The sequence below is a fragment of the Artibeus jamaicensis genome, unplaced genomic scaffold, assembly GCF_021234435.1.
Source record: "Artibeus jamaicensis isolate MK-2021 breed Jamaican fruit bat unplaced genomic scaffold, CSHL_Jam_final contig_477, whole genome shotgun sequence".
NCBI classification, from domain to species: domain Eukaryota; kingdom Metazoa; phylum Chordata; class Mammalia; order Chiroptera; family Phyllostomidae; genus Artibeus; species Artibeus jamaicensis.
Window position 1 is genome coordinate 3323698 of NW_026521854.1, and position 26627 is coordinate 3350324.

General features: G+C 46.7%; 1 protein-coding gene and 1 pseudogene across 2 annotated transcripts; one reads left to right on the forward strand and one right to left on the reverse strand.

The window, feature by feature from the left end:
• Positions 1-9729: 9729 nt before the first annotated feature.
• CHMP7 (charged multivesicular body protein 7) lies at positions 9730-22569 on the reverse strand. Of its 2 annotated transcripts, none has more exons than XM_037152724.2 (10): positions 22189-22569; positions 19969-20140; positions 14293-14478; positions 14056-14189; positions 13005-13053; positions 12659-12778; positions 12274-12372; positions 11993-12053; positions 11416-11595; positions 9730-11175 (listed from the first exon to the last, which is right to left on the reverse strand). In XM_037152724.2, exons 1-10 carry the CDS (start codon positions 22485-22487, stop codon positions 11123-11125), a joined length of 1353 nt encoding a protein of 450 aa, XP_037008619.2. In that variant the 5' UTR covers positions 22488-22569; the 3' UTR covers positions 9730-11122. The 2 variants fall into 2 exon arrangements, with proteins under 2 accessions (XP_037008619.2, XP_037008620.2); XM_037152725.2 differs by having other exon boundaries at positions 22359-22503.
• A 679-nt stretch (positions 22570-23248) lies between these two features.
• On the forward strand, positions 23249-25572 carry LOC119054749 (cytochrome c oxidase subunit 4 isoform 1, mitochondrial-like; annotated as a pseudogene).
• The last annotated feature ends 1055 nt before the right edge of the window (positions 25573-26627 follow it).

Sequence of the window (26627 nt, forward strand, 5' to 3'; positions counted from 1 at the left end):
AAATTTACTGCTATGTTATTTGTAGATTTCTCTTTGTAACTTCATCTTTAATTTACGTGCTGTGAAGCTATTTTACTGGGTGCATAAAATGTAGAAAAGAAATATTTTCCTGGTAATTTGTTCCTATTATTATTGGATAACGACTATCTGTGACCTAAATAATGTTTTTGCCCTTAAGTCTATTTTGTTTGTTATTAAAATAGATACACCAACTTTTCTTTCAACTTTACATTTTTGTGTGACCTTACGTTTTAAGTGTATTATCCTTTGCAAGCAGTTCAGAAGTAGATTTTACTATTCTTTAAAAATCTGACCATCTCTGTCTTTTATCTGACAGAGTCAATTCATTTACTATTATTGTTGATTACTGACATTGATGTTTACCATCTAAATCTAATTTTGTACTTTCTATTAACCATAATTTTTTGTGTTTCTGTTTTTATATTTTCATATTTTCTATTAGATTAAGTTATCCTTATTACCCTTTTATATTCTAACAGTTTAGCAGTTATTCATTCAATGTCTACTCTTATAGTTACCTGCTTTTTAAGAAATTGAGCTGTAACACACTCATAAAAAAGTGTGTCCTCCAGCTTTATCCTTCTTCAAGCCTGTCTTGGTTGCTCTTGATCCTTTACATTTTCATATAAATTTTAGAATTTGCTTTTTAATTGGTGTTCAAACACACACACACACACACACACACACACACACACACACACACACACACAAAACACTGTGCTGAGCCCTGGTGGTGGCCAGGGACGAGCACGGGCGGCAGAGGTTGTTGGTCCCCCGGTGCATGGGTGCAGGCCCGAAAACGCAAGAAGGGCAACACTTGTTTTTCCTCTCTCCCTCCCCCCCACAAAAAAAAAAAAAAAACAAAACACTGTGCTGAGATTTTGATTTGGTTTTTATTGAATTTGGAAGAATGAATTGGACATCTTTACAGTATTAAGTCTTCTAATCTATGAACATGGCCTTTTTTAATTTAAATATTTATTTTTTCTATACTCTTTTATGGTTTTTGGCATAGAGCAGTGGTTCTTCATCAGGGGTACTTCTAAACACCCTTTGCCACCTCTCTCTCTACCCCCACTCATGGGCAATGTCTGGAGACACTTTGGTTGTCACCATGGGGGATGGGGATTGATGATGGAATCTAATGCATGGAGGTCAGGGATACTTCTAAACATCCTACGTACAACCCTCCTGTTCTGGACTCCATGTTGTGCACTCCAAAATGTATATGTTGAAGTCCTAACCCCCAGTGTGACCATATTTGGAGATAGGGCCTGTGAGTAAGTGATAAGTTAAATGATGTCATAAGGGTGGGGCCCTAACCTGATAAGACTGGTGCCCTTATAAGTAAAGGAGGAGACACCACACCTCCCTCTTTCCTGCTATGTGAGGACACTTGGAAAGGGAGCCATCCACAAACCAGGAAGAGAACTCTCTCGAGGAACCGGATTAGTCAGCACCTACCTGGTCTTGAACTCCCGCCTCCAGAACTGTGAGAAATAAATTTCTGTCGTTCAAACCCTGTCTATGTTGGGTTTTTTAAAGCAGACCCCCAAAATAAATAATTATCCATTCCAACATGCGAGTAGGGCCAAGGGTGGGAAACTGGTGAAAGGCTATTTAACATCTTTCATAACACCTTTTTCCCTGGAATTTGATACTTTGGGAACTACTATAGATAACAAGTATCAAGACACCTTTACTGCTCCCATCATTTGGGAAATCCCAAGGGTTTTAGGAGCTCTATGCCAGAAATGAGAAAGAGGACCAAATAGATTTTTCCTGCTACAAATCATAATACCACAACTGCCCATTGGTAACCATGGACAAATTATGTACCATTTCTGAGCCTCCGTTAACTTATTTGAGAAATAATGGTAACCACATCATTGGAAAGATCAAGTACATGCGAAGAGCTTATTGGGAGTCATGGAGATGCACTGGCCAGGCCTCCCTTCAAGGGTTCACTGCCAGCCTGCAGACAGGGTGGTCAGCAGCCGGCCAGCCAGCTGCCAGCTCCTTCAGGGGCTACCTCAGCCACAGAGGGCTACCCCAGCTGAAGTCACTCCGGGGTACCTGACAACTGAGGGAGAGGGTGGAAATAGATAAGGCCCGGCATTTCTGCCTGACATGGGACACTTATGGATTATCCTTGTGCAGAATTCCCCACCAGGGGGGCCAAGAGTCTTGGGGGTCTGCATCCCAGATGGACTCCTTCCTCTCTCCAGTCCTGCTTTGCCCCCTTTCTCCTCCCAGGTGGTGATCCCTAACACCTCACTTGTCTTCAGGTCTGCTTCTGGGAACCCACCCTACAACACAGTGACCAGCAGACAGTAAGTACCCAATTAATGTTAGCTATCGTTCTTTGTTGTTGTTATTGCATTAAAATCAGAGCCAGAGTCCGAGATTGGGCACTTTGTTCCTGACTCATCCAGCCCCTGCTATGCAAATGTCAGTGCTGTACTAATCCGTTATTGCACTAATATCTTTTTCCTTTTTTTTAAGAAAGGGAGAGAAACATGATGAGCAAGAGAAACAGCAATCAGTTGCCTCTCTCATGCCCCCAACTGGGGACCTGGCCCACAATGCAGACATCTGTCCTGACTGGGAATCAAACTGGCAGCCTTTAGGTAATCAGGCCAGCACTCAATCCACTGAGCTACAGCAGTCAGGAACTAACATCTTGGAAGTACCCTTTGTCATGATCTAAATGTTTGCATTATCCCGTACCCCACCCACCAGATTTATATGTTGAAATCCTAACCCCCAATATAATGGTATTAGGAGGTGAGGCCTTTGGGAGGTAGTCAGGCCATAAGGGTGAAATCTTCATGAATGGGATTAGTCTCTTTTATAGGAAAGGCTCCAGACATCTCTCCTACCCTCTTTTCACCATGCAAGAATATGAGGTGGGGGCCATCTGCAACCCAAAAGAAGGCCAGCCCTCACCAGAACCAAACCATGCTTGCTCTGTGATCTTGGACTTCCAGCATCCAGAACTGTGACGAGTAAGTTTCTGTTGTTTAAAGCCACCCAGTCTCTGGTGTTTTGTTGTAGCAGCCCAGATTGACTAACACAGCCTTCCTCTGACTTTGAGGTCCTGGAGGGCAGGGGCTGTACCTTAAAGAAGGGGCTGTTCCTTCTTTCCTCTACTGGTTTGTTAGCTCACACATGGTGGGTACAATGCTTAGATTTGTTGATTTTTAACTTTCCTGGGATAAGAAATCCAGCATGAAATTTTGAATAAATAGCTGAATTCTCTTCCAAATTGTATAATCTAAGTACATTTCTATTATCCTAGGATAACTCCTTATATGATATTCCAGTAAGCCAGCCTACATTCATTAGACCTTGCAGAGGGCTAGAAATCCATTAGCTGTGGTTTGATTCCCACTGCACTTCATGACATGTTTTTGGGGCTTACCATGTCACCTCATCACAGCATTGGTTACCTCCTGAGGGGCCTGACTCTGGCTCTTCCAGGGAGTGCTGTGCAGCCCACAGCTGCATTTTTTTCCCCTGTACAGTTGATGTGCTTGTTACAAAATCTAAATCAGAATAGTTACCTTCATTGTGCATATCAGCAAAGGAACAGGGTGAAGACTGCCCTTGGCTTCCTTAAAAATTGGAAAGTGGCCAGCTAGTTGAGAGGCAATTTTTGATCCAGAGTAAGCTATCTTCCAACTCAAAGAAGTGACACCAACCAGCACCAATCACTGACCAACAACCACAGGAAGTACTTTTGGAGTAGTGTGTTTTTTGAGGGTCTGTGTTAAGAGAAGCCAGGGGTGGTAGGTCCTCTTAAAGGGCCTGTGCACAGACATACTTGCACTCACTCCCTCTAAGCTCCAGCTCTGGGGCCACAGCTCCAAGAGCCCCAGGGATATACAGGGAGGAACTGAACTTTCTGGCATCGGGGTGAGAGTTGAAGGGGCAGCTTGCTCCCAGAAGGAAGTGCTGGCAGAGGACACTGTTCTTTTTCTGAGCTCTTCCTGGACAGGGCACCATATCTGAGTCTCTATCAGCCTGGCCATCATTGTTCTCTCTGCCAGCCCTGGCGATTCTTCGAGACCCAGCCCCACCAATTTGCAGATGCAACCAAGCTGTTTCCAAGTGGCTTTTTTCATATGAATGGCCTGTCTTTACTCGTACTTTAGATTTTCCTAAAATCTCTCAAATAAGCAGTTTCTGGCCTTTGTGTACCCTGTACCTCTCATTAAGTGGCCCCAGGCCTGACACTAGCGGCTCCCAGCCTTGGTTCACAGCTTGGCCTTTCCTGTTCACCTCCATGCCCAGCACAAGTGGCAGCCATCTGCAGACTGCTTTGTAGCTCATGTTGGGTGGTTCTGGGTAGAACACAGGTGGTGGCTGACCTTGGCCTGCACCTCCAGGGAGGCTCCAGAGCTAGTGCAACTGGTGGTCAGCTTCAGACCACATCAAAGCACCCAACTACATCCACTAACAATACACACAAGGGGCAAACTCAGCAGGCACCAGAACCCAGCTGAAGTAAGTCCCGCTCTGTGGGGTGGTCCCCTGTACAGCTGATCCTCTATAGTAGTTGTAGCCAGTCTTTGCAGCTGACTGGCCTGGGTAAATCCCTCTCACTGATATGCTAACAGCAATTAAGGCTCAACTACAATAGGAGGGTGCAAATGGCCCACAGTGGGGGTCATTGGGCACATGGAGTGTCCAGCTCAAGTGATTTGGGAGACTGTGCCACTAGACCCTACAGGACATCTACTAAATAAGGCCACTCTACCAAGCCTGGGAGATATAGCAGCTCTACTAATATATAGAAACAAACAGAGAGAGGCTGCCAAAGTGAGGAGACAAAGAAACATACCCCAAATGAAAGAACAGAACAAAACTTCAGAAAAAGAGCTAAACAAAATGGAGACAAGTAATCAACTACATGCAGAGTTTAAAACACTGGTTATAAGGATGCTCAATGAATTTAGTGAGGACCTCAACAGCATAAGCAAGGGCCAGTCAGAAATAAAGGATTCACTAATTGAAATGAAGAATAATTTACAGGAAATCAACAGTAGAGTAGATGAAGCTGAGAATCAAAAGAGCAATTTGGAATATAAGGAAACAAAAACACACTCAATCAGAATAGCAAAAAGGAAAAAGTTCAAAAAGTGAAGATAGTGTAAAGAGCCTCTGGGACAACTTCAAGTGCGCCAACATTCACATCAAGGTAGTGCTGGAAGGAGAAGAGAGAGAAACAGAAATTGAAATAGGAAATTGAAATAGAAAAACCTATTGAAAAAATAATGACAGAAAACTTCTTCAACCTGGTGAAAGTAATAGACATACAAGTCCAAGAAGTACAGAGAGTCCCAAAGAAGATGAATCCAAAAAGGCCCACACCCAGACACATTATAATTAAAGTGGCAAAAGTTAAAGACAAAGAAAGAATCTTGAAAGCAGCAAGAGAAAGGAAGTTAGTTACTTACAAAGGAGCTCTCATAAGACTTTTAGCTGATTTCTCAACAGAAACATTTCAGGCCAGAAGGGATTGGCATAAAACATTCAAAGTGGTAAGAAAAGCAAGGACCTATAACCAAGATTACTTTACCTAACAAACCTGTGACTTCGAATAGAAGAACATATACAGTTTCCCAGACAATAAAAAGCTAAAGACAAGACAACCAACTGTATGGGAAAATATATTTGCCAACAATACCACAGACAAAGGTTTAATCTCCAAAATATACAAAGAACTTACATGACTCCACTCTAAGAAGACAACCAACCCAATTAAAAAATCGGAAAAGGACTTGAACAGATAATTCTCCAAGGAGGACATACAGAATATCCAGAGACACATGAAGAGATACTCAATATTGTTAGCTATCAGAGAGATGCAAATTAAAACCACAATGAGATACCACTTTACACCAGTCAGGAAGGCTATCATAAACAAAGCAACAAACAACAAATGTTGGAGAGGTTGTGGGGAAAAGGGGACCCTAGTTCACTGTTGGTGGGATTGCAGGCTGGTGCAACCATTATGGAAAACAGTATGGAATTTTCTCAGAAAAATGAAAATTGACCTGCCTTTTGACCCAGCAATTCCACTGCTAGGATTATATCCTAAGGATCCTAAAACATCAATTTCAAAGAACCTATGCACCACAATGTTCATAGCAGCACAATTTACAATAGCCAAGAGTTGGAAGCAACCTAGGTGCCCATCAGTAAATGAATGGATCAAAAAATTGTTGTACATATACAGAATGGAATTCTATGTAGCAGAGAGAAAGAAGGAGCTCCTACCCTTTGCAACAACATGGATGGAACTGGAAAGCATTATGCTGAGTGAAATAGGCCAGGTGTTGAAAGACAAATACCGTATGATCTCACCTTTAACAGGAAGCTAAACAACAAAACAAACAAGCAAGCAGAATAAAAACAAAGACACTGAAATAGAGAACAAGGGGACAGTGACCAGAGGGGAGAGGGGAGGGAATTTAAGGGGAAAAAGGGGAGGGATTTGGAGGAACAAGTATGAAGGACACAAGGACAAGAACTAAGGGGGGTGGAAATGGGAGGGAGGTGGGGAGCACAGGGCAGGTTGGGCTGAGATGGGAGAAACAGACAGAAAACTGTACTTGAAAAATAAGTAAATAAAATTTTAAAAAATTAAAAAATAAAATAAGGCATAAAATAAAATAAAAAGCTAAAGAAATTCATTACTACCACACCAGTATTAAAAGAAATGTTAGAAGGTCTTTTGTAAGAAGAAAAAAACCCAACAAATATGAACAATAAAATAGCAATAAATACATATCTACTAACAATTGAACCTAAAAAACAAAATAAACAAGCAGAACAGAAACAGTCTCATAGATACAGAGAACATTTTGATGGTTGGCAGATGGGAGGGGGTGGTTGGGAGGATGGGTGAAAAAGGTGAAGGAATTAAGAAGTACAAATTGGTGGTTATAAAATAGTCATGGAGATGCAAAGTACTGCATAGGGAATATAGTCAGTAATATTCTAATAATTATATGTGGTATCAGATGTGTACAAGATTTATTGGAATGATTACTTAATTATACAATGCCTAATCACTAGGGTGTACACCTGAAACTAATATTGTATGACAACTGTAATTGAGTGGGAGGAGAAGGGGGGAGAGGGTGCAGAAAGTAAGTAGCATGGACAGTAGATAGAAAATAGATAGGGGGAGGGTAAGAATAGTGGGGGAAGTATAGAATCTAAAGAACTTGAGACACGTGTTCGTGAACTAAGGGGGGGATGGTGGGGGCGGGGTATGCAGGGTGGAGGGGAATGGAGGGGGGAATAGAGCAAATGTAATGGCATAATCAATAAAAAAAAAGTAAAAAAAAAAAAGAAAAATAATTTTAAACAAAGAGAGGTAGGGGAGGACTGCGGTAACAGAATACAAAACTGGAAACCAACAAATGAAAGTTCTCCCACCAGCTGTGTGACCCTGGGCAAGTCACCTAGACCTCAGTGTCCTCCTTGTAACACAGAGGCTTTTCTACACTTGCTGAGGCTCCTTGCGCTCTCTTTTTGGGTGTCTATGAGCGAGTATGGTTTGTGTGCAGGTGGAGATAAGCAATCACATTTTCCTCTAAAGAGAAGCTGCAACTTGAGTAAAAATCAGGTGCTGGTGAGGAAACAATAAAATACTTCAAAAGTGGGTTGTGAGTCCCACTTTTGTGGTCATGAACCACAGCCAAGCTTCATGGGGACCCCTGTGAGTCAGCAGTGCTTCAGCTGCCTCGACCTTCGGAACAGATTTGGTGGTTTTCTCTTTCCTGATGGCCTTGATTCCATTTTGTGCAGATTGAGCCAGAATATTTCGACCTCTTGGAGGAGGAGGGGGGAGGGTCTGCTCAACCAGGGGACTCTGCCCTCCAGGCAGACAGTGATCAATGGTTGCGGTTTAACCCTTACCCCTGTCTCACAGCAGCACGTCCGACTCAGAGGCCACCCAGGTCCCAGGCCAGTGGCTAAGACCCCGTTTCAGGGAGGCCCAGGAGGTTCTGAGGCTTTGCCCTTCCTCCCACCTCCCCTACTACACACTCTCCCCTCTTCCCCTCCCTGCTCTCTCCCGCTGCCAGCAGTGACTGGGGACTCTCCAAACACCTTTCCAGATTTGGCATTGCTGTGGCACTGCTCTGACTCATCATGAGGCAGCAAGGATTCAAGAGAAGGGAGGAACATACAGGGGGACACTAAGACAACCAGAACTTCTGGAGTCATCCCATCTGACTGCTTCACTTTGCAAATGGAAAATGAGGGGCTGAGGTCTCCAAAGCCATACAACCAACCAGCAGGTGGCTGAGATGAAGACTAGAACCGGGTTTCCTGATTCCCAGTCAGGACCACCCCGCACCTGACTCATCACTTTATCTCCCTACTTGTCTCAGCAAAGTCATGCATAGATATTTTAAGACTTGTAGATTGCTTCAGAAGGTTTTGAATACCCAAGGAAATAGCCAAGGGAAATGACAGCTTGGATGCCAGCTCTCAATGAGGATGTTGCTGGGCTCCACTTGAAGTGTTTAATCTTGAAACTTTCTCAGTTGTGTCTGTACCCCAAGATATTTCTGTTTCAGAAAGGCAGTTATCTGAACCTGGTCCCTTTAGGCCTGACCTCTCTCTATATAAGAAACACTTCAGTTCCCTTCATGAACGAGGTCCATTCCTTCAAGAGGGGAATCCTGCTCCAGCCATTGTGGCTCAGTTGGTTGGAGCATCATCCCAAACACCAAAATGTTGCAGGTTCGATTCCCAGTCAGGGCACATACCTAGGTTGCAGGTTTGATACCCAGTCAAGATGCTTATTAGAGGCAACCAACAGATTGTCTCACTCATGGATGTTTCTCTTTCTCTCTCCTCTCTCTAAAATCAGTAACATATTTGACAAAGAGAGAGTCCTGATTAAGACTCTGCCCCATGCCCCACATGGGGATTACAAGCTAAAAACACAGGTACCACCAGACAGTGGCGACTCCTTATTCTCAACTGATGTAACACAAACATCTTTCAATTTCCTGTAGCACAGCAAAGAACCAGGCCAAGCCATTTCAACAAGGTACCCTCAGCCAGGGAAAGTAACATGAGAGCAGGTAAGAAGCTTGTTGAGTCCAGGTCCCTTGCTGTTACTGGGGGAGTGGGTGGGGAAAGGGTAGGAATGGGGGGTGGATGGTGTCCCCTACTTCCTGGAGCCTCGGTGAGAATCTGGCTCGTCTTCACTGCAGTTTGAATTGCCTCTGCTCTGGGCTTGCTCCCAATGCCACCTTGCTCAGCTCACCCACTGACTAACCTAGAGCTGTGACCTAGTGCTGCGGCAGACCTTCTAGTCCGTTCCTACCTCCGCGCACTCAGCCTCAAAGCCCATCCCTCCTCCCCACCCCTCAGGGCGGCAACCACCAGGCCCTGAGCAGGCAGAGTACGTACTGGTGCCAGACTAAAATATGGCAGGATCCCATGGCCAGAGGAAATCGGGTCATTTAAACAAACAGGCAAATGAAAAGTAAAGGATGGCACAGTCCTATAACCAAGGCCATTCAAAGGACACGGGGGCCTCCCCCAGGCCTGTGTCAGTGTGAGAGCCTTCAGGGAAACTGGCCAGTTCTGCACACAGCTCAGCGCTTACACTGTGCAGCTGCTCAACACCCTCCCGTGGGCCCAAGTGAAAGCAAGTCAGTGCTGGCACGGGGCTGAGGCACGAAGGAGCAAGAGCCTTTATGCAGCTTAAAGAAGGGGTAAGGACAAGCACTCGGGCTTTTCTTTTAATTATTTACCAGATAAAAAAGAAAAAATAGTGATTGTTTTTCTTCACCCCCAACGTTTCAGTTGACCCAGGTCCAGTGGGAGGAAAGTTTGTTGAAAGTGACTTGAGCTCCTGGCCGGGAGCGAACCCTTCCCCTCTGCCCCACACCTCCTCCAGCGGGAGGCCAGGAACGGGCTCCAAGCAGCAGAACTTGTGCTGTGGTGGCAGTGTGGCTGTCACCTTCTCTCCTCCCTGTTGCCACAGCAGTCGCTCTCTCCAGTCTGTCCCACTTCGCCATCCTCCCCCATCAAAGGAGATAAGATGACAGGGCCCGAGGACACAGGACAGCTAGAGAGCAGGACCGGGAGGCACGCGGCAGAGCCGGCAGCAGGCCCCGATCTCCTGCTTCTATTGCACAGCCTGGCTTAGGTCATCGGCTCTGAGCAGTGGGCACAGAGCAAAATGCTTCTGAAATTCACACAAGGAGCCTGTTGGTGTGTGCCTGGCTCCAGAAGGGGAGGTGTGTTGCTGTGTGGCTTCTTCTGATACTAGATGTTGAAGTTATGTTTAAGTTAATTCATGGTGGGGCAAGGTGGCGATTATGCCTGTTTAAAAAAGCATACGGGTTTGGACACTTGGAGCCCTGCAGTCACCTGGCCTTTCCCACCCCCCAAGTTCAAAATTCCAAGAATAACCCTTTCTCCAGTCAGATCTGCAGCCGGTGGAAGGGGCAGCAGCGCCCACCAACCACACGAGCCCCCTCCAGATGTCATGATTCGAAGCCGCTCAGGGTGGCTTTGAACACCTGGAGAATCTGACAGATGAGCCGAGAGAAAAACCTTTCACGTTTCTGCGTGAAGTGGCAGCTGTTTGAGTCTCATCCTTCTCACCACCAGTGGAAGTGGAGTGGGACTGGAACAAGCTGTTCACCTGGCCGAACAGACAGAGCACATCCCTCTAAGAAACAGTGGGGTTGGGGAAGAGGACTGATTTTCCCTTAGCAAAGCTGCAGCTTTCACCTCCACTGGCTGGAACAAAGCTGGTGGGTGAAGACGAACCTAACTGAGCCAACGGCAAAAACCGCAGGCTATGGGAGGCGACAGGTGACACACGGAACTGTGCAAGTTGTGGCACTATGAAGATGGGAAGTCTGGAGCCCACTTGCAGAAGCTGTGTCTGTCCCCTAGTAAGTGGTGGCACCCAGGTAAATCAGAGTGGTTCTCCTTCCTCCTCTTCTCAACAAATTCTGAGAGTTTCTTCTTCAAACAACTATGTACACACATACAAGCCTGGTCTCTCTTTTAGATGAGGGTCCTTCACTTGAGGGGTCCTACAATGGCTTTAGAGAGTTGGTTCCAATTGCCTTTTTGGAGATTTACTGCTTGGGACCAAACCTGCAAGGAGAAAAAATGATGAACACGATACCGGGCAGATCTTTAAGACGGAAGCATCCCAGTGCTGAAGGCGCTGAATCTGACTATAAACAAGGAGCCTGCAGCCCCCTTCCCAGGCTCTGGGACCCTGGCGGATTAAGTACCTGGGCTGAGAGGACTCGCCAACCCTGTGGGGCTCCTTTCAGCCAGAGCGCCCCATGGCCACCAGCCACCAGCAACCCTGGGAATACAGCTCCGTACCTCCCTCTGATAAGGACAATTTTTCAAGTTCAGCTTCAAGCTCAGCGTCCGAGATCCTAGGGACAGGCACACTGTTGGTGTAGAACTTCTCGTGCGGGTGGTCAGGCCGATCCAAAGGCTCTTTGGTGGTATCCTGAAGAATGATGTCCAGTTCCTTCTCTAGTTCCTCGCTGTCAAAATCTGGAAAGAAAGAACAATGTGACGACACAGAAAGCCTGGGGAAGAAATGCATGTATGAGTCAAAGATGGAGGACGGCAAAACCAGCTCAGCTTAAGAAATCGTGTGACTCAGAAGGCAGAGGGCAGCTCAGGCACACGCTCTTCTTCAGGCACGAAGCTAAGTAGCTAAGAAGATATATTATTCTAACTCCGCAGAACTGACCCAGCCACTTCTTGTCCTTAAAGAGACATCTTCCAGTCAGAAGCCTAGTCAGTAAGGAACACTAGCGCACGGAGGGAGGAATGCCAACTGCTCCCCGGTAGTCCTGAGGGTAAGCCCCAGAGAGAGACTCATCACAGCACAAGCAAGTGAAGTCCTCCTAGGAAGGAGGAAGGAACAGCCACCTTGTCCACTCACCTAAGCCATTGGTTACCCCGCCAGCCAGAGTCTGAGAAACTTCGTCCTGGGTGTCACACAGCTGTAAGGGAAGGTGCAGACCGTGAACTCTGAGTGACGTCTCCATGGCCCTCTGTCTTTGTGTCTCAGTGTTACACAGTAATGTTACCCCATCCGAGAATCAAAGGCAGCTTCCTCGAGCTCACAAGGTAGAGTCCAGTTTGTGACCGGAGGAAGTGCAACACCGTCCCACCCGTCCCCAGTAACTTCCCCTGGAGTCTCCCTCCTGGCCTTTCCTGTACCTCTTGGATCTGATCCACGAGGCTCTCTGCCTTCTCCACTGTGACATCCTTCATGGAGAGTTTGAGGGCTCCTACCCCGGCCTGATAGGCGTTGAAAACCTAAAGAGAAGGCAGTTAGTTATCAGTGCAAATGATGAACACTGGCCAAACACATACAATATCGTTTCATCTCCAAAAGACAGCTTTGGGGTTTTTGTTTCATGTTGGGTTTTTTTGCTACCCATGCTCAATTCACCCCACATCCGCTGGGGCCCAAACTTCCCAACACAAGAGGCTCAGTCAGCCACATCCCAGGCCTCGTCCAAGCAGCAGAGCCACAGTGGAGGGGATGAGAAGTAGGTGCCAGACAGACCAGACAAGGACTGAGCGCAGGGGCAGTGGCTACCATCTGATCCGTCTGTGAGGCGTAGATCCGGTCCAGGATGCCTTGAACAGTGTCCAGCTTGGCATGCAGGGCCTCGATGCGCTTCTCTGTCCGTTGTTTGGCCTTGAGAGACCTCAGTGCCTAGGGTGGCATGGACATGTGGTCAGGGTCACACTGGGCAGAACGAAGGGCCAGAGGAAGACAGCCACTCCCAGATGCTACGGCCACCCCGAGCCTCCCCCTGTGGTGCCTGGGCCACCTACAGACTGTTCCCCTTGAGCCCCAAGTTCCTTTCTGAACTGCTGGGGCACCCGTCACTGCCAGCCCAGTGCACCGGCGCACAGCTGGAGGGGAAGAAAGAGCTCACCAGCTGTTTCTTTCCTGCTCGGCATGCCCGGCGGGCTTCTTCTTTACACCTATGAGACAAAGGGACAGATCGGGATGGCAGTGCCATCGGACAGGGTGGCAGGGTCCTGAAAAGTCCCCAAGCGTAGCACTAGGTACAGTACCTCCAGCCCTGAAGATCAAATCCATCCTACCCAATGGCAGGAAAAATGAGGCCCGACAGCCACTGCCAAACCCTGGCAGCAAGCTGAGATATAAGCTCTCTCCCCACAGGGAGAGAGAACCTAACAAGGCAGCTTAAAAACAGACTCCCATTTTGGGAGCCAGATCAGAAATCAATTTCTAACACCAACAGTAACTTCAGACACATGCTTGGGTTTCTTCCACTGTATGATGTGGTGAGCAACTACATCTTAATCTAGCCCTGACTGGTGTGGTTCAGGGGACTGGGTGTTGTCCCATAAACGCTAAGGTCTCTGGTTCAATTCCCGGTCAGGACACATGCCTGGGCTGTGAGGCAGGGCCCCAGTTGGGGGCACATGAGAGGCAACTAAGTGATGTTTCTCTCCCTCTTTCTCCTTCCCTTCCTCCAAGATAAATAAAATCTAGGGAATAAAAAAAAAATAAAATAAGTACACCTTAATCCAGTGCCTATACACCCTCCTCTGTGGAGAAGTGTTCCTGCGCCCTCAGCAGGGACGCCTTGCATGGTCACCCACAGGGAACAGCGGGAGTCCCTCAGAGGCCTCCCGAGGCAGAGACTTGTGTTCACTACTGTATCCCCAAGTCCCCAAGACAAGGCCCAGCTTGATCAGCACCGGTGAAGTGGACACTGGTGTGGGAGAGCATAAACATAGTGTTAGCACTCATAATAATTAAAATTCAGTTTTCTCCTTTGTGATAGTCTATGCTTTCCATGACAGCTGTATTGAGTGGTGAGTAGTTTTGTAATCAGTGAAACAAACAAACAAACAGACAAACGTGCCTTTTTTTAAAAAAGAGCCTACAGATGCCAATGCTTTGCCAGCTCTGAGGGCCAGCAGGGTGGGGGTGCTCGGCTCAGGGGCAGTTACCTCTCCGCTTCCTGGGACAAGGACTCCACTTTGCGTGAGAGCAGCCGTTCACTCTGCATCAGCTGGTACACCCCAACATCGACGTCGTTGACAGGAGAGACCTTGGCGTGTGGCCCCCGGGCAAACTTTACAATCTGAGGGACAGGGACAAATTACTGCTGCCCCTGCCACAGAGGCTGAGACACCCCCGGGGCAGGAGCGCTGGTGCGCACGGCAGTGGATGGCCGAACTGCGTACCTTCTCCCCGTTCTGCTCGAGGACTGTGACTCTCTTCTCTTTCTGCAGCTGCAGCAACACCAAGTAGAAGGTCCTCTCATCGGGACAGGAGCCGACACAGAGGGTGCTCAGCTCCGACAGGGCCACCACAGGGTGCGAGGAGAGAGGGGAGTTCTGATACAGACGATACACCTCCTCAGCCTTCTCCTGCAGAGAAGGCAAAACAGGCTCACAGGCCCTGACCACCACCCCGCGGAACCCAGCAAGCCCCGACTCCTGCTTCCAAACGACAATCACGCAGCCCAAGAGCAAGGGGCGCCAATCCATCCTCTCTCAAGTGGCAGCTTTGGAAAAGAAAAAAGGATCTGTGTGTTTTAAACGCTGGAGGAGAGTCTGGTAGGCATGGATGGAACGAGGTCCATGATGTACCGGAAGCCAGCTGCACTTGCACTTCCATCTGGGACTTTGTGTTTAGGCGTCCCCCTGGCCAACGGTTTCACAACGAAGGAGGAGGTGGTGTGGTAGGCTGGAACGGGCGCGGACGAGAGCTGAGGCTGGTTCTCAGCCCGGCCTGCACAGCCCCGAACCAGCCCGTCTCACTGGTCCTCAGCTCGAACTGCAGACATCTACCTTCTCTGCCAGTCCATTTTTATACCAACTTCCCTGCTCTGCCCATTTTTATGTTAGCTGACAGCGCTGCAAACAAGAATACCACTGTCCTCAAGAGAGAAGTATGGGACAAACAGGTGGGGTAGGGTTTTTGTGAGAAGTCTAAGAAATAGGTTCCAAGAAACAATGTCACCGTGTTCCTCCTACATGCAAATTATCCACTGTCTTCGGCGAACCAGAAACACTTACTGAGGTGTGCACAGAACACTGAAGACACAGGGAAGGAATATCCCAGAGTCCAGAGGCTGTTTGGAAACAAATGGCTGTTGAGCAGAATTCTGAAGGGCAGTGAGTTTGTGGGCGAGGCAGGTGGGATGGCGTCTCAGGCAGATGGGTGACCAAGAGAAATGGCAGGGAGTGTGAGTCAGCACAGTGTCTACAGGTCAGACAGAAGGGGGAAGAGTAAAGCACTTCCCTCTGGTACAAGGCACACTATCTCCCATGCTGTCCTTCATTTGGCTGCTGGCAGGGAGGCACTGAAGGGAAGTCGCATGGTTAGGTTAACAGATGTCTAGCTGACAACTGGGAAAGGTTGGATTGTAGGAGTTAGGCTTCAAGGCAGGGAGACCATTTGGTCTAGAGGATTTGAGGGACTGAACAGGCAATGGTAACAGGGACAGAGAAGGGACAGATTCAAACGGCATGTAGAAGATAAGGCTGGTGGTCCATGGTCACTGGGTCTGGAGTCTTGCATGACTCCTGGGTTCTGGTTTGAGTGACTGGGTGGATGTGATGCATTTGTCAACAGCAAGAATCCAGGAGGAAAAACACATTTTAGAGGAAAGACAAAACGCCCCACATTGGACACGTTGGTGTGGGATGCTTGCGAAGCCCCCGAGAAGACCCGTACAGCCGACAACTGGATACACAGTCTGGAGCTCCAGGAGAGGCCAGGACAAGATGCGGGGCAATTAAATCACAGGGAAATTCAGAGAGCAAACAATAAGCTGAAGGGAGACCAACATTTGAGAGATGAAGGAGACCACAAACAAGACCCAGAAACACTGCTCACGGAGAACCAACAAAGTTGAGGAGACGGAAAATTTTAAAGAGTGTCAAAGGCAACAGAAGAGTCTAATAAGGTACAACCTCAACTTCTGCTTAGATCTGACTGTCCTGTCAGATAACAGGACAGTGCAAAGCTACTGTAGTGAGAACAGGACAGCACCCGCACACAAACAGATTAATGGGCACAACATGACTAAGTGATGTTAAAAACAAGGAGCCACTCATTCAAAAGAAAACATATTTTTCCTCTCTGCCTACAAAAATGAGTAACAAATTACTGCCATTTAAATTGAGAAAATAAAAGTGTAAAATAATTTGAAGAAACTGTTTTTAAAAATCTGATTAAACCTAAAGAGGATACGTTCCTAAGCAAGATGAGAGTTCAGTAGCCATAAAGGAAAACTGGAGACACCTGACTGTAGAAGTGGGAAAACTTCTATGTGGTGAAAGACATCATAAACAGAAAGTGAAAAGCAAACAAAAGAGTGGGAAACAGTATTTATATCCCTAACCCTAAACACACATACAGGTACAAATATATATCACACAGCGAACTCCTACAAATCAATGTAAAAGATAAAAAATCCAATACAAAACAGGACATAAATTGGCAATTCACAGAAGGAAATATGTAAATCAATGGCCAGTAGATAGGTGAAAAGATGCTCACATCTTCTGATCTGATAAAGTATCATTTTCTCTCATCAAACTGGCACATTTTAAAAGACTGACGTCATCCAGTGCTGACACGGGTGTGGGACGGCTACACACCGTAATGTAGTCTTGATGAAAGCGTAAACCAGTACAAACTTTTAAAAAGTAATTTGGCAATTTCTGTGAAAATGTAAAGTGTACATATGCATTTCTAGAAACTGATTCCAGAAAAATACAAGCAGAAGTACACAAATATACAAACAAGGCTGTCAGATAAGTATTTTTTGTAATAGAGAAATTGGAAGGACTTAACTGTCCATCCACGTGGCACCTGCTACATAACCGGTGTATCTGCAGACGATCACGTGGCCACCCCGAAGAATGAGGACAAGCCATATTGTGGAGGGACCGGGGGAGGGGGACGCTCATGATACATTAAGTGAAAAGAACACAAAGCAGTTTGCAGACCAATAGGTAAAATAAGATTCCATTTCTAGAAAAAAGTGGTATCTGTATATACACATACATGAATATACATGTATATTCATTTATTTATTCAACAAATATTTACTGACTCTGTTCCCAGGGTCCCAGGTCCCAGGAAGCTCTTCTGGTAAGAGAGACAGATAATAAATAAACAAGTAAAATACATAAAATAAATAACTAACATTTTCAGGAATTACTGACTGATGACAAGGAAATAAAACAGAAAGTAATATGTAACAGTGCGAGATGCAGTCAATAAGCAAAGATATGTCTGTAAACACACGCACGCACACACGCACGGGAAGGAAACGTATTGAAAGAGGGGAATGGGATGAACAGAAAGGAAACTTTCATTTCTTTGTATAATTTCTTAAAACAGCAAAATCTATGGGCAATTTTTCCTTTTTTAAACATTTTTCGAATAAGTTACTGGCTGCTTTCTACGTCTGGACTTGAGAACATCAACTGACCTCAGAAGGTTTTCTTTGTTTTATAAAATATCCAGGTAAGTCCCTGCAGTTTCGAGAAGGTAAATGAGTCTCCATCCCAGGAGAAAACCAGAAGTCACCAAATATTAGCAAGCAGATGTCACTGAATGAGACTGAGTATTACACATTCTGTCTAGTGACATAGACTGGGTACGGATTTAACAGTGCCATGCGCCTACAGAGCAGGAAGATTTATTTTTCTACCTAACCAGGATTACATCACATTGCTACCAAATATTACCACTGGTTTTGGAAGACCTATGTAATTCCACTCACACCCATCTCTGCCTTCGCTCTCTAAGGACTGAGTCCAAATCCACATTCATGGGGATAAATGGACCTACGTCCCTTTGTCCCAGTTGGAGAACACGGGAGGTTAGACTGCACAGGAGAGTGGGGCGTGGCTCAGCACCACCCAAACCTGCAGTTTCTGTGGGGCCTTGGCTAAGCCCTGCAGGTCAGGGTACTGGGTCGGGGGACAACCATGAGGATGCGGGTAGAGTGCAGAGCGGGGAAGAGGTGTTCTCCTGAAGAAAAATGTGTGCTTCTCAGTCAGAACCCTGGGGGACTGGGAGAGGTGGTAGATTTTGGAGATCTCCTTCAGTCTGAGGCACAGAGGGCTGGGGGTCTGCAGGGGTGAGGAGGCACTGGAGCTTTTCTTGGGGTTGGGGAAGGGGCTTTCTGAGCTGGCTCCAGCTGTGTGGAAGCCTCTGGGGCTATGCAAGGACCCTCGTGTTGGGTTTAGTCTGGGAGTTATGAAAATAACTACTGTCTGCAGTATACTTCTGCTAACAGGTGTTCGGTCAACTTTGTACATTCTCTCTCCACCCCCCGCCCCAAGGTTACTATAATATCGTCCACGGCAGCTTTGGTGGAGTGCTGGGGCTGAAGCTGGTGTGCACTGCATCAGAGAGAGTGGAAGGTGAGGAAGTGGTGACAACAAAAGGTTTGATGGGAAGGAGACAGAGCAGAGTTAGGCAGGGGCCCAGGTCCCACACAGGAGTCAAGCGAGCGTAGAGGCTGATGAAGGTAAGCACCAAAGAGGGAGATGAAATATACAGAACAAGAGGCTGATTATGGGACAGGGACAAGCAGTGTAGGGACAGACCCAGAAGTACATGTGGAAGAGAGGAAGGACACTTCATCCTCCGAACTCTGGCTAAGAAGAAGGGCTCAGGGACGTTGCACTAGAGGAGGACAGAACCCTGAAGGTGCTGACTCAGGAGATTCTACCTTCTCCATGAAGTGTCTGCAGAGCTAGAGAGGGCAGAGCACGGAAGGAGTGTGTGAAGGGCTGGGAGAGGACAAGAAAACCAGGCTGTGGGGCGGCTCTGAGGGCCCCCCTAAAGCTCGGGCTGTGAAAGTGGACCAGGTTTTGGGGACAGGGCGACTTTCTCTAGCAGGGATGGAGACTGTGAGGTTGACTGAAAGTGGCGGATTTGCTGGAGTCTCTGGTGTGGACCAGGAGAGCTGCAAAGGAGCTGAGTACCGAGGAGGGAAGCAGTCAGGCGTCAACTGCACACTCCAGGCTGGTAGGGCGGGCAAGCCTGGGGGAAGCTGACGGACCAGGACAGCAGGAAGGGACCAAGGGCCTGGAGCCCTCTTTGACGGAAGTGAGGCCATTAGTAAGCTGGAATGAGAAAGGGTTATAGCCAGAGAGGAGAAAATATGAAGTAGTTTGCTGATTTAGGGGAAGGCAAAGCTGAAAGTCACAAGGTCCTCAGGAATCCTGAGAAATTCTTGTCAGTAAATTACAGAAGGCAAAGCATTTTTCTAATCATTTAGCTTTTCATGAATCCCTACAAATGCAGAAAATAATCAAATGCATGTTACTGACAATTCCTACAGAGAGGCTCACCCTCAACATCTATTAGGATGGATGGCCAAGAAGTTCATTTGTTTTTTCCATAAGATGCTCTGGTAGCGCTTAGTTGTCTTTTAACTTCATCTGAAACAATTTTGTTAGACTGTATTGTGACAGCTGTCATGTCAGCGTGTATTGATGCTGGAGATTTTTCACTGGATGATGCTCGACAGTGGGGTAGACCAGTTGAAGCTGACAGCAATCGAAACCATTGAGAACAATCAATGTTCTATACAAGAGATAGCTGTCATTCTCAAAATATCCAGATCAATAAAATTGTTGGTGAAAATGAAAAATGTTTCTTTTATTTTATGGAAAAAAACACATGAACTTTTTGGCCAACCAACAGATGTCCAACTTTCATCTAAATGATGCTTCAAGGTACAGAATAAGGGAAGTGAGGTATACAATTAACACCCATCACCAGGTAAAAGGATAGATTCTCTCTCTAATGATACTTACAAGTGATGTGGAAGAACCTGTCCCCACACCAAATGACACCCAGACCTCTCCTTCCCCAGTACCCACCTTCAACAGCTCCACAGCCACTAGCACCTCCTCTGCAGGAACCTTATTATCCCCAAGCATGTTGGAGAGAGTCCACTTGAGGGGCTTCAGCAGGAAGACTCCGACCCCCCAGGAGATCCAGCTGCTGTCTACACTGGCCATGAAGTCAGACTCCCGCTGCAGCTCTCCTCGACTGCAAAGAAAGGGCACACAGTAGGCATCATGTGATGTCCCATTCCAGGCCCCCAACCCCCCTCCCCCCCAAGAAGAATCTGATCATCATCAACACCATATATTAGGTGGCTACTCTGTGCCAGCTACAATGAGCAGCTACCACGTTTATGCTCCAGCTCAAAACCTCATACATCCGCAAGCCAGATGGTGTCATTGGCACTTTTGCTCGTGAGAAAACTGAGTGGCTGAGAAGGTGAGAGAGACCAGATCTAAACTGTAATTTAGGTCTAAAACACAAGCTCTTTGGACCTAGTATTTAGGTCCAAAACCCTAAGACTGCGGAGGCAAAGGAGGACAAAGGGCCCATGATGAGACTTTCACAAATGGAGCTCAAAAGTGATAAAATGAAAATAACAATAATGGATCACTGTGAAATGCAAGGCATAAGGAAGAATACAAAGAATTCAGAGTAAGGGTCTGCTGCTCTTCCCAAGCTACGGTGGAGAGAAGACACAAGCATTTCCTGGTACTAGTGGTAGTAGTGACATTCACTGAATGCTGGCCATGGGCTTGGTCACTTTGTTAAGGGCTATGCAAGGAGTATCTCTTGAAATCCTCACAATAAACCAAGTTTCAATAATCACCACCACTTTATAAATGGTCAAACTGAGGCTTAAAGAGGGTACATAATTTGTCCACGGTAACAGAATTTATCCATGGTCATGTAATTTAGTAGGCTCTGAGCCCAGGTCATTTGGCCCTCAAGCAAAGCTGTTAACTACTAAACTCTGCTGCTTCCAAGGCTCACGGCTTCCTCAAAATTCTCCTGGTGCCAGATGCCGCCAAACGCCAGGATGCGTCAGCACAGTGCCAGCAGCCAGGAAAGGAGAGACTGAGGTATGAAAGACCTCTGAATCAGAAATGGTAGAGGATGGTCCTGCTGCAATTAGGAAGCCCAGACTGTTCCTGTTTCTGAATGACTTCCTCAGCTACCCTCTCCCCGGAAATCCACTTTAGGCATGAACTAAAACTTTGTCCACACTACCCCTGCTCAGGTGAGAGAAGTTTCAGAAACAGCTTGTCCCATCAATACCAGTCAATGGAGAGGTAATGGGAGGAAGGGGGACTTTCTGATCAGGAAGACCAGGAAGCTAAAAACATTTCAAACTTGACTTTCTTCTTCATTCACTGAGAGAGGCAGGCACTAGGCTGGCCAGACTGCTCTGGATAGGAACTATACAATGTGAAGTGCAATTGACTTAGAATCAGAAGACCAGGGTCCAGTCCTGGCATCATCTCTAGCTGGATGTGTAACCCCAAAGAAGTCGTGTGGTGTCTCTGAGGCTGCTTCTTCTTCTGTCTGCTGAGGATAATTCTGTCATCTAGTCCACAGGACTCCTGAGGGGTTCAGATTAAATAAACAGGATATGCGAAGGATCTGCACACTGTGAAGTGCTATACATCTATCAGACATCCACGCTACTGCCTCAGGTATTCCAAAACACCGCACCTGTTGCACAGGTAGCACCTACAGGACCTTCTCAGAGCACCAAGATAGTAAAGCCCTCGCCATCTGTCATGTATTCAGCTTCAAAGAGCCTATGCCAAGGACAAGACAGCCCACACACATGACCTGTGCTATGTATGGGCTATCTGTCGGCAAGATCCCTACAACCTGGCCTCTTCCCCAATACTGCCCCCTTCTTAGCGCTTCCTTAATTTAAGAAATCTTACCTTACAGATCTTCTGGAGTAATCAAAATTTGGAAGGCCCTGCAAAACAACTCCATAATGGGATTCCAGCCCTGATAAATCATGACAGAAGCCAGCCTGGCTTCTCCTCTGTCTGGATCTCATTTAATTGGCTTATCTCCATACCCTGCCGATATCTGCCCCCAAACACCGCAACCCCAACCTCCTTCTCGTCTTCCTCTGCCTTAGCCTGCTGAGCAAACACAGACTGCTCTGAGCCAACCCGGGCTGGGCGCGGTGCGCGGACAGAGAACCGACCGGCTGGCTCCCTGACCTCAGGGAGCCGCCCCCACCCCAGGCCCGGGCCCGCCCTCACCGCAGCAGGTCCTGCAGCACCGTGGCCAGCCCCAGCGGGACGCTGCCCTTGCGCTGAAAGGCCTCCTGCAAGTCCCGCAGACGCAGGCGCACCACCCCCTGGCGGCGGCTGTGGCTCAGCACCAACGGCGCCCAGAAGCCCATCTTGCTGTCCCAGTCGGTGCTGTTCACCTCGCGACTCCTTTTGAAAGCAGAGAACAGGAAGGACATGCGCTCTTCATCCTCCTCCCACTCGGGGGGCAGTAGGCCCGCCGGGTCTCCCCCGGCCGGGACTTCGGCCTCCCGCTCCGGGGACCACATCGGAACCCCAGCCCGGCCAAGGTGCCGAACACAAGCTTGGCCTGGCCCCTTCCGCCCTGGTTCCCTCTCGGCTTCCGTTCCTTGACCACCGCCTCCTCTGTCATTACGTCACCGCCTCCCTAGCGTGAACTTTGTATCGCACAAGTCACAACGCATGCGTCGCCCTGCCTCTCTGCGCCAGGAGGCGGACTGATGACCCTATTTTCGGATAGTGTTACGGCGCCTGCGCCGGCCCCTCCTCCCACCCTCTTTGTGCGAAAAGACAGGGCTGGCGCGTAGATCCTTCTAACACCCTATTATGAGTCAGTTTGCGGAAGGTTGGTAGGGTCAAACGGTAACGCCTCTGAACTTGGGGTTTCAGATAAGAGGGACTGCAGTCCTGCCAAGCGGCGCCAGAGGCGCTAGGGTGGCCCGCGCGGAACGCCGTGCGCTGCTCGCTTCTCAGCCACCTAATTTATTCCAGATGTTTGAACTTCCAACTCACCGGTAGCTTCCTTTTACCACACTATCAGCGGATAATTGGGTCGCCCAACCTCCGTGACGGGGTGTACACTGATTTTCAGAGGTATGTAAGCTGCTACCACTCTTACCTCTGTGGACGTTAGAAACGTCCAAACCTGTCAGCATTTTCATGAGTTTATTTGAGCCAAAGTGACAATTCCGAAATCCTAACGGAATAAGAAAATGCTCTGGAGAAGGGCAGTTCTGCAGTTTATTTTACACATTGGAATCAAAGAAGGGGGTGTAATAAGACGGGTTACATGAAATCCACTGGCGGTAGGTTAGGGAGGAGGGAGAAAGCAAAGCAGGACAATCCCTGAAAATGAAGAGACAAATACTTTTACGTTGGTGGGTACAGGTTACTTAACAACGTATACAGCATGGAGATGGTATTTGGGCAGCAATAACAATGAGGGGTTCCGGGGTCTCCTGCTCGGGTGGGAGGTTGTGCCCTGTGGAGTCTGGAAGAAAGGGGATACTCTGACTTTCAGAAGCTAGGATATTGTAGCTGCAAAAAGACAACAGACAGGCTCAGTTAAGGCAAACATTGGCCTTTGTCCAGGAAGATTCCAACCTAGGACGTGAGTGCTCACCGTGACTCACTTTCAGTTAGGAATTTTTAATTTCAGACCATCTCACGTGGTTACTTTCAGTCTCTGAGCTTGCAAGTGCACCATGCAGGCCACCCCAGAGCTTGTCACGTTTAGTTTCGGGTCCCATTTTCATGCGCCGAAGTGTCCCTCTTTTTCCATCTCAGTGCAAATATTCTTCTGATCCCTTCAAATGGAGCTCAATTCTAATCTTCCTTGAAACTTTCTGTGTCTCTCTTCTGGTCTCAGGCAGCCAGGGCGGTCGCGGCGGGCCCAGTAGGCTGCGGCAGAATGTTGACAATGGAGTATTTACCCTAATTGGCAAGCGAGCAATTTCCACCTCGGTGTGTGCACTGTGTGAGCTCCCTAGTACGCGGGAGTGTTGTGAAGAGTGAGGACTTTGCTTTCCCCAAGGTATGTCGGTCGACTTGACTATCCCTTACCTGATGGGGCCCACGTCAAGAACCTTTCTGCCAGCCAGAAAGCCTTGAAAGAGGAGAACAACCCCTGGAGCAGTCTTATCAATTGTTGGAAAAGTTGAATTGTATCTCATTAAGTTCAGCGAGAGCTTCGCTGAAGTGAACAGGAGCACGAATGAGTGGAAGACAGTTGTGGGAGCTGCCATGATTTTCATCTCCTTCACTGCTCTCATTCTGATTTTGGACAAGTACTATGTGTATGACCCCATCCTGCACACCTTTGAAGAGGAGTGGGTGGCCAAACAGACCAAGAGGTTGCCCCACATGAAGGTTAGCCCGATCCAGGGCTTCTCTGCCAAGTGGGATTACAAGAACGAGTGGAAGAGATAAGAACCCACCATTCACTTATCTGAACCTCACCTTGTTCTGTCATCTCATTGCAGTTCAGCATATTTACTGGAACCTGTTATATTGCAGTCCTGGCGCTAATAAATGAGCAGTTTACTTGGAAAAAAAAAAAAAGAAAAGGAACCTCTGAGAATCCCCACTCGTTGTTGCTCCTTCTCCTGGGCTATGCAGTTTAGTATTTACTATTATATGTCCTGTTCCATGGTTCCCTGAGGGGAAGTGCAATGACATATATCTTGATATGACATATAGTGGTGCTGAAGAAATAGTTCATAAACTGAAAGTTGCATAACTTGACCCTCAGCCTTCTAATATCTTAGAACCCTATTAGAATGAGAGCTCGAATATATAAGATTCTCTCAACTTATGAGCAATGAATATGTTTCCAGTGTGTTAAGAATAAATTGGTTTTCTTTTTAATTGAGCCATTTAAAAGGCGAAAGGAGTTCATTTAATAGAACCATAAAACAAGCAACTGTTGAATCTGGCCTTTGCCACTCACTGGCTATATGACCCTGGAGAAAATCAATCAATCAATCAATCAATCAATCAAAAGGTGGAGGAATGTTAAATGAAAACTAAGGTTACAATCAGTAAATCCACACTGGGGAATTCTATGAGGTAGTGACCTTGTTTCTTCAACAAATAAGGGGAACGAAGAGACTTTTAATGCACAATGTTATTACATCTGATTTGGATCTAATTTGCACAAACAATAAGTTGATCTACAATAATTAGATACTGTCAACATTAACTAGATATTTGATAATAGTAAATTATGTTGAATATAGTGATAAGGTAGTTATGTTTTAATATGTTTTTAAGATATATCTAAAGTATTTATGAGTAAAACTGATATTTGGGGCAGGAAGCTGGGTGGGGGACAGTAGGGAAGTATCAATATGCATAAATTTCATACTCTGTACTCTGCACATAGCCTGGCATTTAGATACCATTCAGTTGTTTTCATGAATGAATAAATGACCTAGATCCCCATTCTGGTTTCATCTCTCTTAGTAAATAGCTGTATGACCTCAGGCAGGCAGATTTCCTCTCAGATTCCTCCTCTGTGAATTAGAGGTTTCTATACTATAATCTTGAGGTTTATTTCCCTATCACCCCCTTTCTGATTGTAAACTTAATAACTGCTGTAGATGTATGAGTGACTGCAGGGGATCTTCAGTTCTGGGGTGTCCAAAGAACAAAATACCACCTAAATATCACCATATTATGGCAGTGATTTTTTTTTGCTGAAGCACCAATTTGTTTGTGGTCAGATACCTGCACAGCCTCACTCCAGCTGTAATGCACAACATCTCAGAGGCTTCAAACACTGCAAAACTTCTCTGATGCTCCACTGCTCCATGTCATCCCTCCTGTTTGTTGGGGATGCCTCATCATTTTTTACAGAAATACACATGCCCTGTTACATTACCCAGTTATTTCTAGGTCTTATTTATAGGAGCCACAGCCTTTAGGACTTGGCTAAAAGAGGAATGAAACAACAACAACAAAAAACATTATTCATAGTCTAAGCTTTATAGGAGAAGAATATTCTAATATTCTGGACTTATTAATATTCTGTTCAGGCACCACTGTGTTCTGGAGGCCTTTTCCTGCTCCCAGCCAGATTCAATGTCCTTCCTCATCTTTCCATAACCTTGTGCACCTCTCTATTATTTTTTTGTGCCACATGGTTTTCTAAGTTCCCATTTATGTGCCTGTCTCTCTGAGCAGCTTAAGAGACTTGCTGGCAGGAACAGTATTTTTAATTTTGTTTCTAGCACAGTGCCTGGCACATCCTGAGGACTCAATTTGTTGAATGAATAAATGAATGAATTTTTTTTTTTTAAACTCAGGCTAGTAATGATTTATTCCACTGAATGTTGCCTAAGTGTTTTTTTTTTAAAAGATTTTATTTATTTATCTTTTAGAGGGAAAGGGAAGGAGAGAGGGAGAGAAACATCAGTGTATGGTTGCTTTTCGTGCGTCCCCTGCTGGGAATTAGCCTGCAGGGAACTGGCCTGCAACCCAGGAATGTGCCCTGACTGGGAATCGAACCGCGATTGTCTGGTTCGCAGGCCCGAATGAATGAATTTAATTGATCGAACCATGAGTAAAGCAACAATTCCATCAAGGCCTATTCTTTCTCATAAAACCACTTAACTAAATATAGTATACTAGTACAATAGTTGAATCTTTTATTTATTTGAACAACTTAT

Bases quoted from the DNA above. Each gene is read 5' to 3' on its own strand.
- CHMP7 (XM_037152724.2), bottom strand. From the start codon at position 22,487: ATGTGGTCCCCGGAGCGGGAGGCCGAAGTCCCGGCCGGGGGAGACCCG. The intron at 14,479-19,968 runs GTGGGTACTGGG...CCTTCTCTGCAG, and splicing joins TGGCTGTGGAGCTGTTGAAG to GAGAAGGCTGAGGAGGTGTA. The intron at 13,054-14,055 runs GTAACTGCCCCT...TTTGTCTCATAG, and splicing joins TTGTCCCAGGAAGCGGAGAG to GTGTAAAGAAGAAGCCCGCC.